Source organism: Micromys minutus (assembly GCF_963924665.1).
Source record: "Micromys minutus genome assembly, chromosome: 24".
NCBI classification, from domain to species: domain Eukaryota; kingdom Metazoa; phylum Chordata; class Mammalia; order Rodentia; family Muridae; genus Micromys; species Micromys minutus.
Genome location: NC_137959.1, coordinates 30,261,300 through 30,277,273, shown reverse-complemented (window position 1 = coordinate 30,277,273; position 15,974 = coordinate 30,261,300). Strand labels below are relative to the sequence as shown.

The 15,974-nt window shown below is 35.7% G+C and overlaps 1 protein-coding gene across 3 annotated transcripts in view; it reads right to left on the bottom strand.

Moving 5' to 3' along the window:
* The window catches only part of NFAT5 (nuclear factor of activated T cells 5), an 85,064-nt gene that overhangs the window by 42,229 nt on the left and 26,861 nt on the right, over positions 1 to 15,974 (bottom strand). For all 3 annotated transcript variants that reach the window (XM_080937163.1, XM_080937164.1, XM_080937165.1), the window contains exon 3: positions 8,880 to 9,005. In XM_080937163.1, coding sequence (XP_080793289.1) covers positions 8,880 to 9,005 — 126 coding nt within the window. The remainder of the gene's footprint in view (positions 1 to 8,879; positions 9,006 to 15,974) is intronic.

The following is a 15,974-nucleotide window of genomic DNA, read 5'->3' as shown; positions in this document are numbered from 1 at the left end:
TGTCCATATTAAATGTCAACTATGATGAACTGAACATACGATTTATTTTTCTTAAAGTTAAGATCTATTTTGCTATATAAATTAACCTATTTATTTGTTTTATATGTGTTACGTGTATGCTCAGATGACACTGTATATATGTATAGGTCATATGACAGATTGTGAGAGTTGGTTCTTTTGATCTGCCACATGGGTTCCAGGTATCCAACTCAAGTTGTCAACTGTGGTGGCAAGTTTCTCTACTTACTGAACCATCTCACTGGCCCTGTATGACTTCTTTTAATTACTGATGAAGGAACATTAAGATTATAGCTTAGTGGCAAAGCAATGTTATGAGGCCCTGGATTCACTTCCCACTTCACAACAAAGAGAACTGACATATCACTAAAGCCCATTATGAATTTTCAAGGTACTTGATATAAAAAGATTGTCAGATGATATGTCAAAACGTGCAAACATTTAATTTGTTAAAAAATAAATAAATAAAACCAAGCCAGAGGTGGTGGTGCCTGCCTTTAGTCCCAGTGCTTGGGAAGCAAAGGTGGGCAGATCTCTGTGAGTTTGAGGCCAGCCTGGTCTACAGAGTGAGTTCCAGGACAACCAGGGTTACATAGTGAGCCCCTGCCTCGAAACAAAACAAACAAACAAACAAATACATACTAGATTTTAAGTTTTATCACAAAGAGAAACCTATAGATAGTTTACATATTCCTTGCTTAAACTATACTTAAAAATGAAGATGTAAGTTCTAGATAGGTCACGTCAAATACAAGTTGTTTAATGACCATAACATTTTAGTAGTTAAAATGACATTATAAAGAGTTTATATTTTAACTGGAGTTAATAATACTTATAGAGTTCTGAAATCAGAACTATTCTTTAAGGTCTTCAAAACAAACAAACATGTTTCATTGAATAAAAACACATTTCATAAATGATATTTAAGTAAGACCCTAAGTTCAAATCTGACATTAGCAATTAAATGTATACAATTGTTTATACATTTCAATGATCTGTGCAATAATCTAATTAATTATCTAACAGGTCACTACAGCAAAGCCCATGAACCCCTATAGTGCACTATGTGAGCCAATAGTGGAACAGAGAAGGAGGCAACTGCCTACCCAAAAATACTCCTAAAAACCAACAAAGGCACTTGGTACAGTTTCTGATCTAAAACACACCAAGTCTTGGCTGTTCTTCATGAGGAGTAATATTTGTCTTACTGGTAACAATGAATCCAAAACCAAACATTTTTGTCTGATAAAAGTCACCAATAGAAGAACATACTTTCAGATCATAGAAGAAAGACACTCAGAAAAAAAACTGAGGAACAACAATTGTGTTGCCAATAAACTAAAACGTGGAAGACACAAAGTGGCTGCAAACCTGCTTTGTCAACACCTTACATGCCAACCTTTATTTTCTACATTTCTTATTATAACACTAATGTAAAGTTTAAAACTTTACAAACAGATTTAGTTTTAATCAGTATCAACCCACTATTTAAAAACAAAAACAAAAAAGAAAAAAAAAAGGAAGGAAGGAAGGAAGGAAGAAAGAAAAAAAATAAGACTTATGAAGAAGTCTGAAAACGAGACCGACCTAGACCCTGGATGAGATTGGATGGGTCAAGTGTCTCTGGTACTATTTGTCTTCACTACTGACAGACACTGTCACACAACCCACCACACGATGCCTGTCTCTGAATGGCGAAGCTAGAATGCAAGTTAATTGTATTAATAGAAAAACAACTAGCATCCCAGCATATAAAATAAGCAATCCAGATTATTTTACAAAAAACAAAAACAAAAAAATTGTAGAATTGGTCAATTTACATGTTTAAAACACTTTCGATTTCCCCATCTACTTTTCCCACCCAAAATAAGTTTACATGCTACAATAATCAATGTAAGTTAAACTTTAAATTTTAATTATTAATATCAGATAAATCCATGTAAGAAATTTTTTACTCAAAACTTTGGTTAACTCATATTCACCAATTTATTTTACTGTTTATAAATGCAATCTAATCCATAAGCCAGAATACTCTCTTTTATGTGTTTGTTGTATTGCTGTTCTTAAATTTTAGGTTATGCCTTTACCCAAATACTAAGAAATAGGAGACATATTCTGAACAAACCTGAACAAAGCACAAACAACCCCCCCCTCAAACATCCCTATCTTTAATTTCTCTGTCACATCAATGGCCACATACTTCCTTATATACCCCTTTTAAAAAGTAATCAACTCAGTATGGTAGTTGATTCCTATAATCCCAGCATTTTAGAGGCTGAGGCAGGAGGATTGCTATGAATTAAATCCCAGCCTGGGCTACATAGTGAGTTCTAGGCCAGCCTGATATAGTGTGAAAGGGTCTCAACAAAAACAACTGGAATTCAGAGTTCAAGAGAAAGGTATGCAAGACCTCTGTGAATACAAAACTAGCCTAAGATTCATAGAAAGACCCTACCTTAAAAATTAATGCTGAGGGACTGGAGAAATGGCTCCATGGTTAAAAGCACTGACTGCTTTCCCAGAGATCCTGAGTTCAATTCCCAGCAAACACATGGTGGCTCACAACCATCTATCTGTAATGGGGTCCAATGCCCTCTTCCGGTGTGCCTTAAGACGGCTACAGTGTACTCAATTCATAAAATAAATGAATAATTAAAAAAATAATGCTGAAACAGAGATTGCTAGTTCTGTGAATAAAACATAGCTTAAAGATATTTTTAACTGTTCAATTTTGCAAAACTATCATATTTTTTAAAAGAGAGGAATGTCTTAGGCTAGCCTTAAACTCATTGTGTACCAAGGGTGACCTTAAATTTCTAACCCCCTAACCTCTACCTCCAAAACTGTAGGATTACAGAAATATGCCACTATGCCCAGTTTATGTAGGGGATTAAACCCAGGGCCTTGAGCATACTAAATAAGCCCTGTACTAAACTAAAATATAAAATAGCCTTAAGATAAATGAGTTGTTATCAGTAAATATTAGTATATATAATCTGTTCATGTATCTATAAAAGGTTGAGCAAAAAAAGAATTCTCTTCAATCTATCACGAATGTGAGTGAAAAAAAGCATAAGAAACTCTGTCCTAGCATATATCAAGGAGTAAAGAACCTCATCAAGAAAGAGCTAGAAGGATTGAGATGTAATTACATTCAATGATATACATATTATTTAGTACAATTCTAACATTTTTTCCACCTCCTTCCTATGTCTTTCTATTGTTCTGTTTTCTTTATTTTTGGTACTGAATATTGATCTCAGATCCATGTGTATGTTAGGTATAACTGGACGACTGAGTTACATGTGAGCCCTTGTTTTTATTGTTTAACAGTCTTACACATAAGCTGGCCTTGAGATTCTCCTATCTCTGCCTCCCAATTACAGGTTAATGCCAGGATGTCGGACAGCTAATTAAATAAATTCATTTTTTTTTCACCTGAGACAGAATTTCTCTGTGTTGACCAGGCTGGCCTCAAACTCAGAGATCCATAAAGATATGCCTCATCTCTGCCCAAATTCCTATGGTTTTAATTTAAATGACTAATAGGTCTAAAGTGATTTAAAACATAGCTGTTCTCTGGTTACAGACCTTTGATTTTCTATTGTCCTATCCTATAGTATAGGTAACACTCACTCAACAGGTTGCTTCAATGTAGAAAATATGTGTTAGCTACTTGAAATTTATTAAGTGCCATAATATAGAACTCAAAGCACAGTCTAGTAAGGTTCTTTCAAAAAAAGTTTATATTGTAGATCTATAATTATATAAAGTTACAAACTTAAATTACACACACTCTGGCCCATGATACTCCCTAATCAGGTGAGGTAGAGGATCACGTGCATTCAAACCTCAGCTCCTCACCATGGCTGAAGAAGGCAATGTGGCTGGAGATGTGATGGATGTTCGCATCACTTCATCAGAAGAGCTAATAAAGACTGTCCTCATCCACAAGAGCATGATTTGCCAAAGCTTTTAAAGCCTTAGATAAGAGCCAAAGCCCACCTCTGTGTACTAACATACAGTTGTAATGAACTTATATATGTCAAGTTGAGTGGAAGCCCTTTATGCTTAGAACTAAATAAACCCAATTAAGGTTGATGTCAAGAAACTTGGGGAATGGGTAGGATTCTGCCAAACCAATCAAGAGTAAGAACCCATAAAGTGATTGAAGTTGTGCAGGGCTTAGGAATTTCACAAGCCAAGGATGTCAAAGAGAATTTCAAAAACAAAAACAAACAACTAAAAAAACCTTTGGCCTCTGTTAAGGACTGTATTTGTATGATGTACTTGGGGGAGAGGTTACATTCACTCGTGTGAGAATGTATGGAGAGCAGCGTTGGCATCAGGATTATTTTCCTCAATCACTTCACTTTTTTTTTTTTTTTTTTTTAAACTGAACCTGAAACTTGCTGTTTTGACTACACTGGCTAGACATGGAGCCTGAGAAATCTACCTGTCTTCGCACACCCCAGGGTCAGGGCTATAGAAATGTACCACTGCACCATGAGTTCTGAAAATCTGAATTCCAGTCTTCAAGTACCTGACCATCTCCTTGGGCCTCAACAGATTCTATTGTACATGTTTTATGATGTAGCTACCTATACATGTTTTAAAAAGCTGCCTTAAGTATTCATGTACTGAGGCTATATTGCTTCCAAAATGCACGAACTTGTAATTCCAGAACTTGAGAGGCAGACACAGGAAGATGTGGCTAAGCTAGGCTTGTCTATATAAAAAATTTGAAGCCAACCTGGTCTACATATATAAAATCCTGTGATCACACGTGCAAAATAAATACTAACTTAATTATTCAAAGTAAAACACAAATTTTATGAAAACAATGAACTGTATACTAATTATTAAGGTTTCTTCCATTAAATTACAAAACCTACAGTTTAATCAATTCTTTGGTATCTTTTTGTTGTTATTTTAAGGTTTTTGTGAGACAAAGACACTCTTAAGTAACCCAGGCTGTTCTCAAACTAGCAGTCATCTTTGCAAGCAGGCATAGATTCTATAGATTTTTAACTCAAATTCTTGAGCTAAACAATGAATTTATTCACAGGATATACGGCACACACCTACTTTAATTCCAGCACCCTGAAGGCAAAGGCAGGAGGAACCTCTGGAGTTTGAAGACAATCTATCCCAAAAATAAACTTTTTAAAAATTGGGATATAGTGCCAACTAAATATCCCCAAATGAAAACAAACAAAATAGTTTGCTTTTGGGGGAAGAGGGGCAGGGTCTCATGTAGCTCATGCTGGCTTCAAATTCACTATGTAGCAGAGGATGACCCTGAACCACTTATCTCCCAATTTCTCAAATGCTGGTATTAAAACTATACTACCTGGTTTCTTAAACTGAGGCAATATAGATTAATACTGATCTCCATGAAAAATTTATCACTGTAAATATATCTCAGGGTTAAAAACTCTAAACATATAACTAAAATATTTGATTGCTATAACTTTTATTTCTCTTGTTAACTCCTTATTTTGCTAATACTATTAATTCCTTGACATGTTTTTGTTTTAGAAAATGGCCTCTGTCACAGCTATTTACAGAGCCTGGAACACTGCTTAAAAAGTTTTTATTTCTGAATCTATCATTCATTGACATACTGAACTTCAATTTCTTAACTATTTTCCCAAGAGAATTCTTAAAAATACACAGGTGGACAAATTTCAAACTAATGAAAGTCTCCGACCTTGTCTTCATACACAAGAGAAACTGTGCCTCCTGCCCTCATCTTTCTCTATCCTAACTTTGGGACTCACAGAGCAGAAAGAGTATGTAAAAGTGTAATATACAAAAACCAAATTCCTAACAATTTAAAAGGGGCTGAGAAACATCCTTTACACAGGATTCTGGGTTGTGGATCAGCAGCATCACATTTATTCATGCTCTCAGTAATAAGCCAGGCAGGTGAGGTGTGGGATGAAACTACATTGGTGAATTTGAGAAACACATTTTTAATAATTAATAACAAAGAATGTCTCATGAACATATATATTCCCAGTCTCTAAATTGTTTTTTAAAAATTTAAACTAATTTAAAATTTGTGACACAAACCTTTATGGCAGAACTAGAAGTCTGTTCCCACCAGGCCCTCATACCTGATAGCAGCCAATCCAGCTCCTTCAAAACTCTGAAGAATTAACTATATCAAAAGTCATCATTTTTATGCATTTCACATGTAAACAGCAAATGCTACAGATTTTTGTTTTTAAAAACATCAGATATTTAAATTAATGTGCATTTCTCTAGCTATCAAGCTTTTGGCCAGAAGCCAAACTTGGTAAAACACTCCTGTTTTTCTTTTTGGTAGATGTATCACCAAGGCTGTCAATCTAATAAGTAAAAACGTGATTCTAATGATATACACTGACACCCTATAATTATTACTCTGCAATTTAAACTTTTATCTGTAACAGTATATAGTAAAGGAGTCTTTTCTATTAATAAGACATTGGAAAATAGAATAAACTATGTTGGTTACTAAAAAAGTAGATATGTACATTAAAAGATTATTAATTATTAGGATCACAGAAACTTTCTGTGAGAAGAAAACCTTTTTACTATCTTCACTATTTTTATAAGTCACTGATTTCAAGATAATAAAACTTTACTGGTATGTAGATGTGTCTTGGTAATAGAGCACCTGCCTATCATGTATGAGGTTGTAAGTTCAATCCTCAGTCACAAATAGAAATACACTTATGTACATATATAGATAGCTTTAGAATATTTCCTTCCTTTGGTCAAATTTTCTATTTTCATGTTTCAACTCAGCTTTTAATCTAATTTACCTGTTCAGACTTTCTCAACTATACAGGAAGGGCAAAACTTTTCATTAGTGACCCTAAATCAAAGACTTTTAATATTTATACATGAGAATTTTTGAAACATATGGTATTATTTAAAGGGAAGTATCCTTTTTCTAAACTTAGCTATTATTTCTTTTCAGCTTTTAAAAGGAACTGGATCTACTGTAAACAGATGTTAAAAAGCACAGAAGAAACAGACTTGTAGTTCTATGCAGATTCAATATGTCCTTACAGAAACAATCTCAAGACACAAAAGGAATCAGTTAGTCAATTTATACATGTGGATTTAAAGTGAAACAATACTTCTTTAAAATATTTTCTATTTTATTCTGTGATTCAGTCTTTAAAAAAATAGATTTAAAGCTCCAAATTCCCCCAAAATATTCAGAGCCACTTTACAATCTGGTAGATATGAGATGAACCAGATCATCTTATCAATTTGATTACTAAGAAGCTCACCAATTCACAGTTAAATCCACAGAAGCTGTTAGAAAATGTCTGGCCACACATGAACAGTGAAGAGGGCCAATATTTCTTTGTCATGTTTAAAGTTTTCCTGTCCTCAAGCAAGAAGGCTTCATACTGCTCTCTTCAGCATGATAATGGCATATGGATTAATGTATATAGAAATTAAACACCTGCAGCTAAAACACAGTACAATACTGTCATTTAGACTATAGCCTTCTCTTTGATTTCTTTTGGTGAAATTAAAAGAACTTACTGGAAATGATGTTTTCGTGGACTTTAAATACCATTTTAAAAGATTATAAGTATCATGAAGCAAGAAACCTTTATAGGACAGATAAAACTTCAGAGAAGTAGACATAATGTATTCATTTTTTGAAAGCAAATACATTTAATAACATAATCCCAACTTTTAAAAAAGGTATTATAGTTGGGCAAGCTATTATTGTGAAAAGCATTCATACTAAATTATTACTCATCAAGACTTTTTAAATTTAGTTTGTCAATTTTTTACTCTAATTCAAAGTAAAAGTCTGAACCAATTTAATGTATTTACATAGTATGATTTGAGAGCTGAGTAAAAAATAAACTTAACAAATTTTAAACATTATTTTAATATGTTTCATTGTTATAAGAGACTACAAAAGAATGTATTTTATAAAAATTATATTCAAGTTGGCCACTATTTTTCAAGAATTTAAAATAAGTATTAGGCCACACACACACACACACACACACACACACACACACACATATACACACATGTATATATATGTGTGTGCATGTAAGTGTGTGCGTGTATATGTATGTATATATGTATATGTATGTATATATGTATATATGTATATGTATGTACTATTTAGCTCTGGCTGTGCCACATTTTTAATTGTAGAAAAAGGTTATAGTTACATGCTATAAAGAGAAAAGAGACTTGAGAACTTGAGTCTTTTTTTTTTTAGATCATATAACATTTTTCCCTTTGGGCAAGTCTTTAAAAATATTTTTTAAGGGCTGGTGAAGTAGCAGTTAAGAGCACTGACTGCTCTTCCAGGGGTCCTGAGTTCAACTTACAGCAAACACATGGTGGCTCACACCATCTGTAATGAGATCTGATGCCCTCTTCTGGTGTGTCTGAGGACAGCTACAGTGTACTCATATACATAAAATAAGTAAATAATTCTTTAAAAAGAATTGTTCAATAAAAGGTCAAATATAATTTTCTACCCATTGCTTGGTGCTTATCTTTTTTTATGTGCACTCAACACAGTCACTTTAAATTGGGTCTCGTATTTGAAGACAAGGTCCACTTTAGGAGACAACATTTATAAATGGACCAAAATTTAAGATATATCTATATATATCATATATATACCATCTATACCATATATATATGGTATGTATGTATATATAATTTTAAAAACACAAAAAAACTTTCAATGTAAAGAGTAAACAAAGTCTTTAAGCCCTCAAATCATACTCTTTTTGATATGAATTTTGCCAAGACTGTTCATGTTGGCCAGATAGTTCCCTAGTTTTCATTAATAAGTAAAATAAAATGCATACCAGCAGCAACTACAGCTGGAGGAGGCGAGCCTGCCTCACCACCACTTGTCTGACTCATTGATGCTACAGATGTTTCTCTAGGTGGAGGTAACTGTAACTCCTTTGGGAGAAGATCATAGACAGATTCTGTAGGGAGAAAAAAAATTGACAGAAAGTCAGTCAATAACATATACAAAAAATGAGTATATTTTCTCTTCTGACAAAAATAACTGCATCATGAAGGTTGTGATTACATATTAGCAATCACTTGTTCTTTTATTATATAATCCTTTTTTAAAATTAATTTATTGTTTCATATATTACATCCCAGCCACCGTTTCTACCTCCTCCCTCTGCTTCCTACCTCCTCCCCTGTCTGCTCCTTCATCTCCTCCATCAGAGGTCTGCACACAGGAGCTATAGCACTAGAGGGCGCCAAATACCACTGCTATGGCTTTGCTTTGCCACCTCACTGCTGTCAAACACAGGGACACCAAAGCTCAGCACACAAAGTGCTTCTTCTCCTTGCCTACTTAAGATTTCTATCAAGTAAATATAAAAGGTCCCCCTCCCCCAGTGAGGTGACTAGAACCAGGGCACAAGGAAAGAAAACAAGCAGAACGGGGAGCATATTCAAAAGATTAAGAATTTGCTGTAATGGTCCAGACCAACTGGAAAAGAAGAAATGAAACCAACATTTTCAGGTACTCAAAATAATATCTTTAGTTACAAAGACAACAATGTCAAAATGAGCTGGTTGACTTGTTTGCTTGGTCCTGTTCTACAGATTCTAACTGATCCACTTTTGTTACTGATTATTTCTGGGTCAATTCAGTTCTTTATTCTTCAATGCTGCTGTGAAGGGGTTGAAAAACTTTCACAACAGTGCATATCAAGCTCAAAATAGAAATCTTACCCTGAGGCATACACAGTAAGAGGGGAAGAAAACTGTGATTTTGTTTGTTCATTTGTTTATTGAGACAGTATTGCTCTACATAACCTTGGCTGTCCTGGAACTATGTAGACCACTGTGACTTTGAACTCACAGAGATCCACCTGCTTCTGTCTCTCAAGTGCTAGGATCAAAGGCATGGACCACCATGCCTGGCTAAAAATGTGGTTTGTAAAATGGTAAGTGTGTGTATACTCTTGAGCAAGCATAAGTGTGTATATGTACACCATGTGCATACAAGAGCCTACCAAAATCAGAAGAGGGCATTGGATTCTCTCGAACTAGAGTTACAGATGGTTGTGAGCCATCTTTTGGGTACTGTGACCTGAACTCAGGTCCTAGCAAAGAGAACATTTGTAATTTACAAGTATACTTTTTTCCCTTCCTAGGTGGATTCTGTGCCCTAAGTACCACAGTCTACAGCTTTAGTTGGTTATTACCCATTTCAGAAAAAGACAAGTCTCCAAGTCCTATATTCCCCTTTCCCACAGTTGAGTATAGAAAGGCAAACCACAGTTGGATAACAACAATTAGCAAGGCAGTAGAGGTGGCTGCAGAGCGCACACTTTAAACCCAGCACTGGGGAGGCAGAGGCAGGCAGGTTTCTGGGTACAAGGTCAGCCTGGTCTACAGAGCACGTTTCAGGACAGCCAGTGCCACACAGAGAAACCATGTCTCGAACAAACAAATGAGTAAGTAAGTGGTGAAGCAAGGGGTAATGGTGACAAAATCTAGGACAGTAGAGTTTTCCTCAGAAGAAACACAGAGATAGGACAAACAAACAAACAAACAAATAAACAAAAAACCCCAAACTGGATCACTCAATCAATTCCTGTGTGTTCTTTCAGAAGATCATACTGAATAAATACACACAATAAAGGTTGTATTTGAGGCTGGAGCACAGCTCACAGAACAGATGTTTAAATAGGGAGATCTGTTCCTAAGAACTAGATTATTCCTCTTTAGATTATTAGTCTCCACCTTTACAGACCTTGGGAATTCAACTGCTTTGGGGTTAGACTAAATAAACTCCAAAATTGTCAGAAAGTTCATTTCCTTTGTAACTTTTCTCAAAATTTTCTAATTTACTTTTAGGTAATTAAGTTGAACAGAACTAATATTGATTTGTCTATGAAGAAATAAAAAGGGGGGAGCACAGTTTCTGTGAAGTGTTTCTGGCCAGAAGGGCATGCACACACAAACATTTTTGTTTAATTATCAAGCAAGCAACTAAATAAAACTTAACTTGTGCGTTAAGTGTCACCCTGATCTGTATAGCAAGTTCAGGACAGCTAAGGTTATAAAGTGAGAATCTGTCTTAGTCTCCAGTCTCTCGGAGGCTGGAGAGATGGCTCAGTGGTTAGGAACACTGACTGCTCTTCCAGAGGTCCTGAGTTCAATTCCCAGGAACCACATGGTGGCTCACAACCATCTGTAATGGGATCTGATGCTTTCTTCTGGTGTGTCTGAAGACAGCTACAGTATACTCATATACATACATAAATAAATAAATAAAAATAAATCTTAAAAACAAACAAACAAACAAAAACAACAACAAAACCCAGGGTCTCTCTGTTGTGTACTTCTTGCTTTCTCCTAGAAATACTGGCTGTTATAGACCAGTATGGCCTTGACCTCATCAAAATCCATCTGCCTCTTCCTTTTGAGTGCTGGGATTAAAGGTGCACACTGCCATTTCAAGCAAAGATGACACTTTGTGTTAAGAATGCTTTAAAAATACGATCAAGAGAGATGCCTCGATGGGTAAGAACACTGGCTGTTCTTACAGAGGACCAGGGTTCAATTTCCAGTAATCCATGGCAGCTCACAACAGCCTATAACTCTAGTTCCAGAGGACCCAATGCTCTCTTCTGGCTTCTTCAGGAAGCAGGACACATATGTACAGGCATACATGCAGGCCAAAACCTCCTACACATAAAAATTTTAATGTACTTTAAAAATGGAGCAAAGCAAAGCCAGGCAATGGTGGCACACGCCTTTAATACAAGTACTCAGGAGCAGAGGCAGACAGATCTCTATGACTTCAAGGCTGGCCTGGTCTACAGAGCTAGTCTAAGACCCTGCCTTGAAAAACAAACAAATAAAAACAAGACAAAAAAGAAACACCCCTCCCCAAAAACAACAAAGCATGAATTAATGCCCCAAGCAGGTACTATTGTACAAATAATACAAGTTCTCACAGTGGAAGCTGATTATCAGGTATAGACACTGCCATGCCACCTCAAATGCCCAATCATCAGGTATACATACCACACTGAAAAAAAATCTACTTGTAAACACTTTCACTTTGTTTAAATATGAAAACAAAATTGCATCTGCCATCCTTGTAAATATGAAACTACCATTAAGCATAGAAAATTTCTTTAACATATCCCGCTTAAGAAATACTTAGGAAACACTTGTCTTACTCTTCTCCACTGTTCCATTCGCTGCCTCAGTAAACAGGTGAAGCTCCAAGCTAAGGTTTTATATCAGACACTCTATGACAAAGTCCTAACATCTCCAGTGTGCCAGCACAGTTCTACACTGAAAAGTTAGCACTCATTTTGTTTAAAACAAGAAACACTTCACCCTTGACAGTCATCATATTTGGCATATCCACTGGAAAAATGTACTGGCTGCAAGGTCCACTGGATATTTTGTTTCTCAAAGATTATAGAGTCCAAGAATAACTGTTAAGTGATACTCCGTTTTAACAAATTTTTCTCAGTTTTGAGGTATAAGGCAATTTACTAATTTACTATCAAATATGTATTTATTCATATTATTTTTCCAGATTGTATTGTTTTCTCCAAACATACTGTGTTATAACATATTTAGATAATATACAATACTATACACTATACCAATTGAGGGGGATGAGGTTAGAAAACTAAAAGAGTTCCATAGACATTTCCTAGTTCTTTAATTATCTGTTATTTTAGGATAGGTGATGTAGCTCAGTTGGTAGAGCAATTGCATGGGGTACAGTAAATTTCCAAGGCAGTATAAACCTGGCCTGGTGACACTCCAGTAATTCCAGCACTCTGGAAGTAGCAGCAGGAGATTCAGGAGTTCAATCATGCTTGGCTACTTGAGGAGTTCAAAGCCAGCCTGGACTATAAAACTGTGCCAAAAACCTATACATAAACAAACAACAACAAAAACAAAAAAATCTACCTACACTTTAAATCTGTTAATCTGTGTGTTTTACTAAGTGGTGGGGGGGGCAGGGTGGGAGAGAGGTTGTATGTTTCACATGTGTCTATGGACCTGTGGAGGCAGAGGTCAATGTTGGGTGTCTTTATTTGTTCTCTATCTTGATTTTTATTTATTACATTTATTTATTTTGTATGTATGTGGGGACACATCTTGATGAGTGTGTAAAAGTCAGGATGATTTTTGTAAGTCAGTTATCTCCTACCTTGTGTGTTCTGAGGATTACTCAGGTTATCAGGCTTGTTTATAGGCTGAGTTATCTTGTTCCTTCATCTTTCACTCATTTAACCTGGAGCTCACTGATTCCCATCCCATCAGGTTGGTTAGCAAGTGAATCCCAAAAGTTTACCTTCTCTGCCTGCATATTACTAGGATTACAGGTGCATGCTATACACCCAGCTTTTTATTATGCTTGTATGAAAAGCACTTTACCAATCACAAGTCACCAGGCCTCTTAACTTTTAACTTAAGTTTGTACCAGAAGAAACAAAACTCTCTATTAATCATAAAATGACTTATGAAAACATCCCAGGCTTAGTTATAATTTCTAAAAATCTTGCATAGATACTTTTTGTAAGATTATTCAAACTATGCACATGGTGGTGCATGCCTAGAATCCCAGCATTCAGCTAGCTGAGGCAGGAAATCAAGGACGCCAAGTTAGGACTGCCCCCCCCCCAAAGTCAAACTAGAGTAAAGCAGGGTCCAAAAAAGGCTCAGATTGTTCTTTTATTCCTTTGTCACAGTATCTGCTCAAAACCAAATCCTACAAAATCAAATACTTTGGTAGAAAAATGTATCAAAGTTCTAGCTTAAGAAAAAAAGTGGTGTTCAAGAAATAGCTCAATGCTTAAGATCACTTGCTGCTCTTGCAGACAACAACCCAGGTTCAGTGTCCTGTGCCCACCATCAGGAAGCCTATAGCCACCTAGTTCCTGAGGATCAAATGCCATCTTCTGGCACCCAAGGGCACCTGTACACCTTTGATGCAAATATAAATATACTCAGTTGTATGTACACCTGTGTGCACACACCCACAAATTAAATAAAAAATAATTGGATTCCATATTCTGGTCTCTGTAGGTACCAGGTATTGCACATGGTACAGAGACATTCAAGCAAACACTCATATTAATAAAAAAATAGATTATCTCTTGGTCAATTTCTTTGTTGCCACATTCTTAGACTAAGCATATTGCAAAATGGACAGAAGAAGGTGGATCTTTGTGAGTTCGAGATCAGCCTGTTCTACATAGTAAGTTTCAGGAGAGCCAGGGCTACAGAGACTCTGTATAATTCTCAGTAACAAACAAATAAAAATAATCATAAGAAATATAAGTATCAGAGATAAAAAGTGTCAGAAAGAAGAATGTTGAGGACTTCCAAATGTGAAAATGTCTCAGTTCAAGGAAGAAAGAACCTGAAAGAATTCACTTATTTGATGTAGAAAAAGGTACTTCCTGTTACTTTTGCCAACGAAGGGAAAGATTGAGACAGAAGCCATAAGGCAGAGCTGAAGTCCATGTGGAACTGGGGAAATAGGTAAAGGGTAAGTTGAAAAAAACTACTGTACTGGCTGGTTTTGTGTCAACTTAACACAAGCTGGAGTTATCACAGAGAAAGGAGCCTCAGTTGAGGAAAAACCTCCATGAGATCCAGCTGAAAAGCATTTTCTCAACTATTGATCAAGGGGGAAGGGCCCAGCCCATTGTTGGTGGTGCCATCCCTGGGCTGGTTGACCTGGGTTCTAATAAGAAAGCAGGCTGAGCAAGCCAAAGCAAGCCAGTAAGCAGCATTCCTTCATGGCCTCTGCATCAGTTCCTACTTTCTGACCTGCTTGAGTTCCAGTATTGACTTCCCTTGGTGATGAACAGCGATATGGAAGTATAAGCTGAATAAACCCTTTCCTCCCCAACTTGCTTCTTGGTCATGTTGCTTGTGCAGGAATAGAAACCCTGACTTAAGACAACTACTATTCCACAACCTTTCCAAAGAGAAGAAAAAGGATACTTGAGAAGACAAGGCTACAGATGAAAGGTCTTATTCTACTTAGTGAAAAAAGATTGCACATACTTTGTATATACTTGACAGTATAAAGAAAAGTACTAGCTAATAAGAAAAAGCTTGAAATACAGAAAGAAAAACTTCATTTAAGAAAACACAATCAAGCTACCACTGTAGCATGTGACTGGAATCCTAACTATTCAGGAAACCAAGAACCCTTATTCTACTTACTAATGATTCCAATGAGTAAAAGTAGTGACAATGATGATTTTACTATATTAACAGTATATTTTTAAAAATTAATCTGATTTTACTATTAGCTATTTTTACTAATCTCTTACTAACAAATTTGTTAATTTCTTTTTTTATGCATCCCAGGCTTGCCTTAAAAAAAAAAAAAAAATGACACGAACCAAGCTGTCCTTGAACTACTTAGAGGGTAACTTCTTGCATCTAACTCCTGAGCATTTGGAATTCCAGGTATGTGGCATCATACATGGCCATATAAACTACTTTTATTATGGGTATGTGCATATAGAAAAAACATACCATGGAGGAAACAGTACTATCAGTGGTTTCAATCACCCAATGAAAACCCTGGATTTGAAACATTTAGAAGCACTGCTATATACCAGCATTATTCTAATAATTAAGTGGTAGGCAGCACTGTGTAACCTTATGCAAGTTACTCAAAAGATGAAGACTTATTTAATTAATTAAAACAGTGGTAATTCTTATCTGCCTTGAGGAGCTGAGAGAGCTAGCAGTGATGTAAAAAAAAACACCCAAAAACTATTATTATGTAGTAACTGCAGCTTCTAGGAACAAATGGAAGCCGTAGTTCCTGCCCTTAAAAGGGTATGCAATAAGAAGGTGTTACTGAGATACTAGACATTCTCTTTTACTGTAAAAGTAATCATGTAAATATCTTATGTCCATTC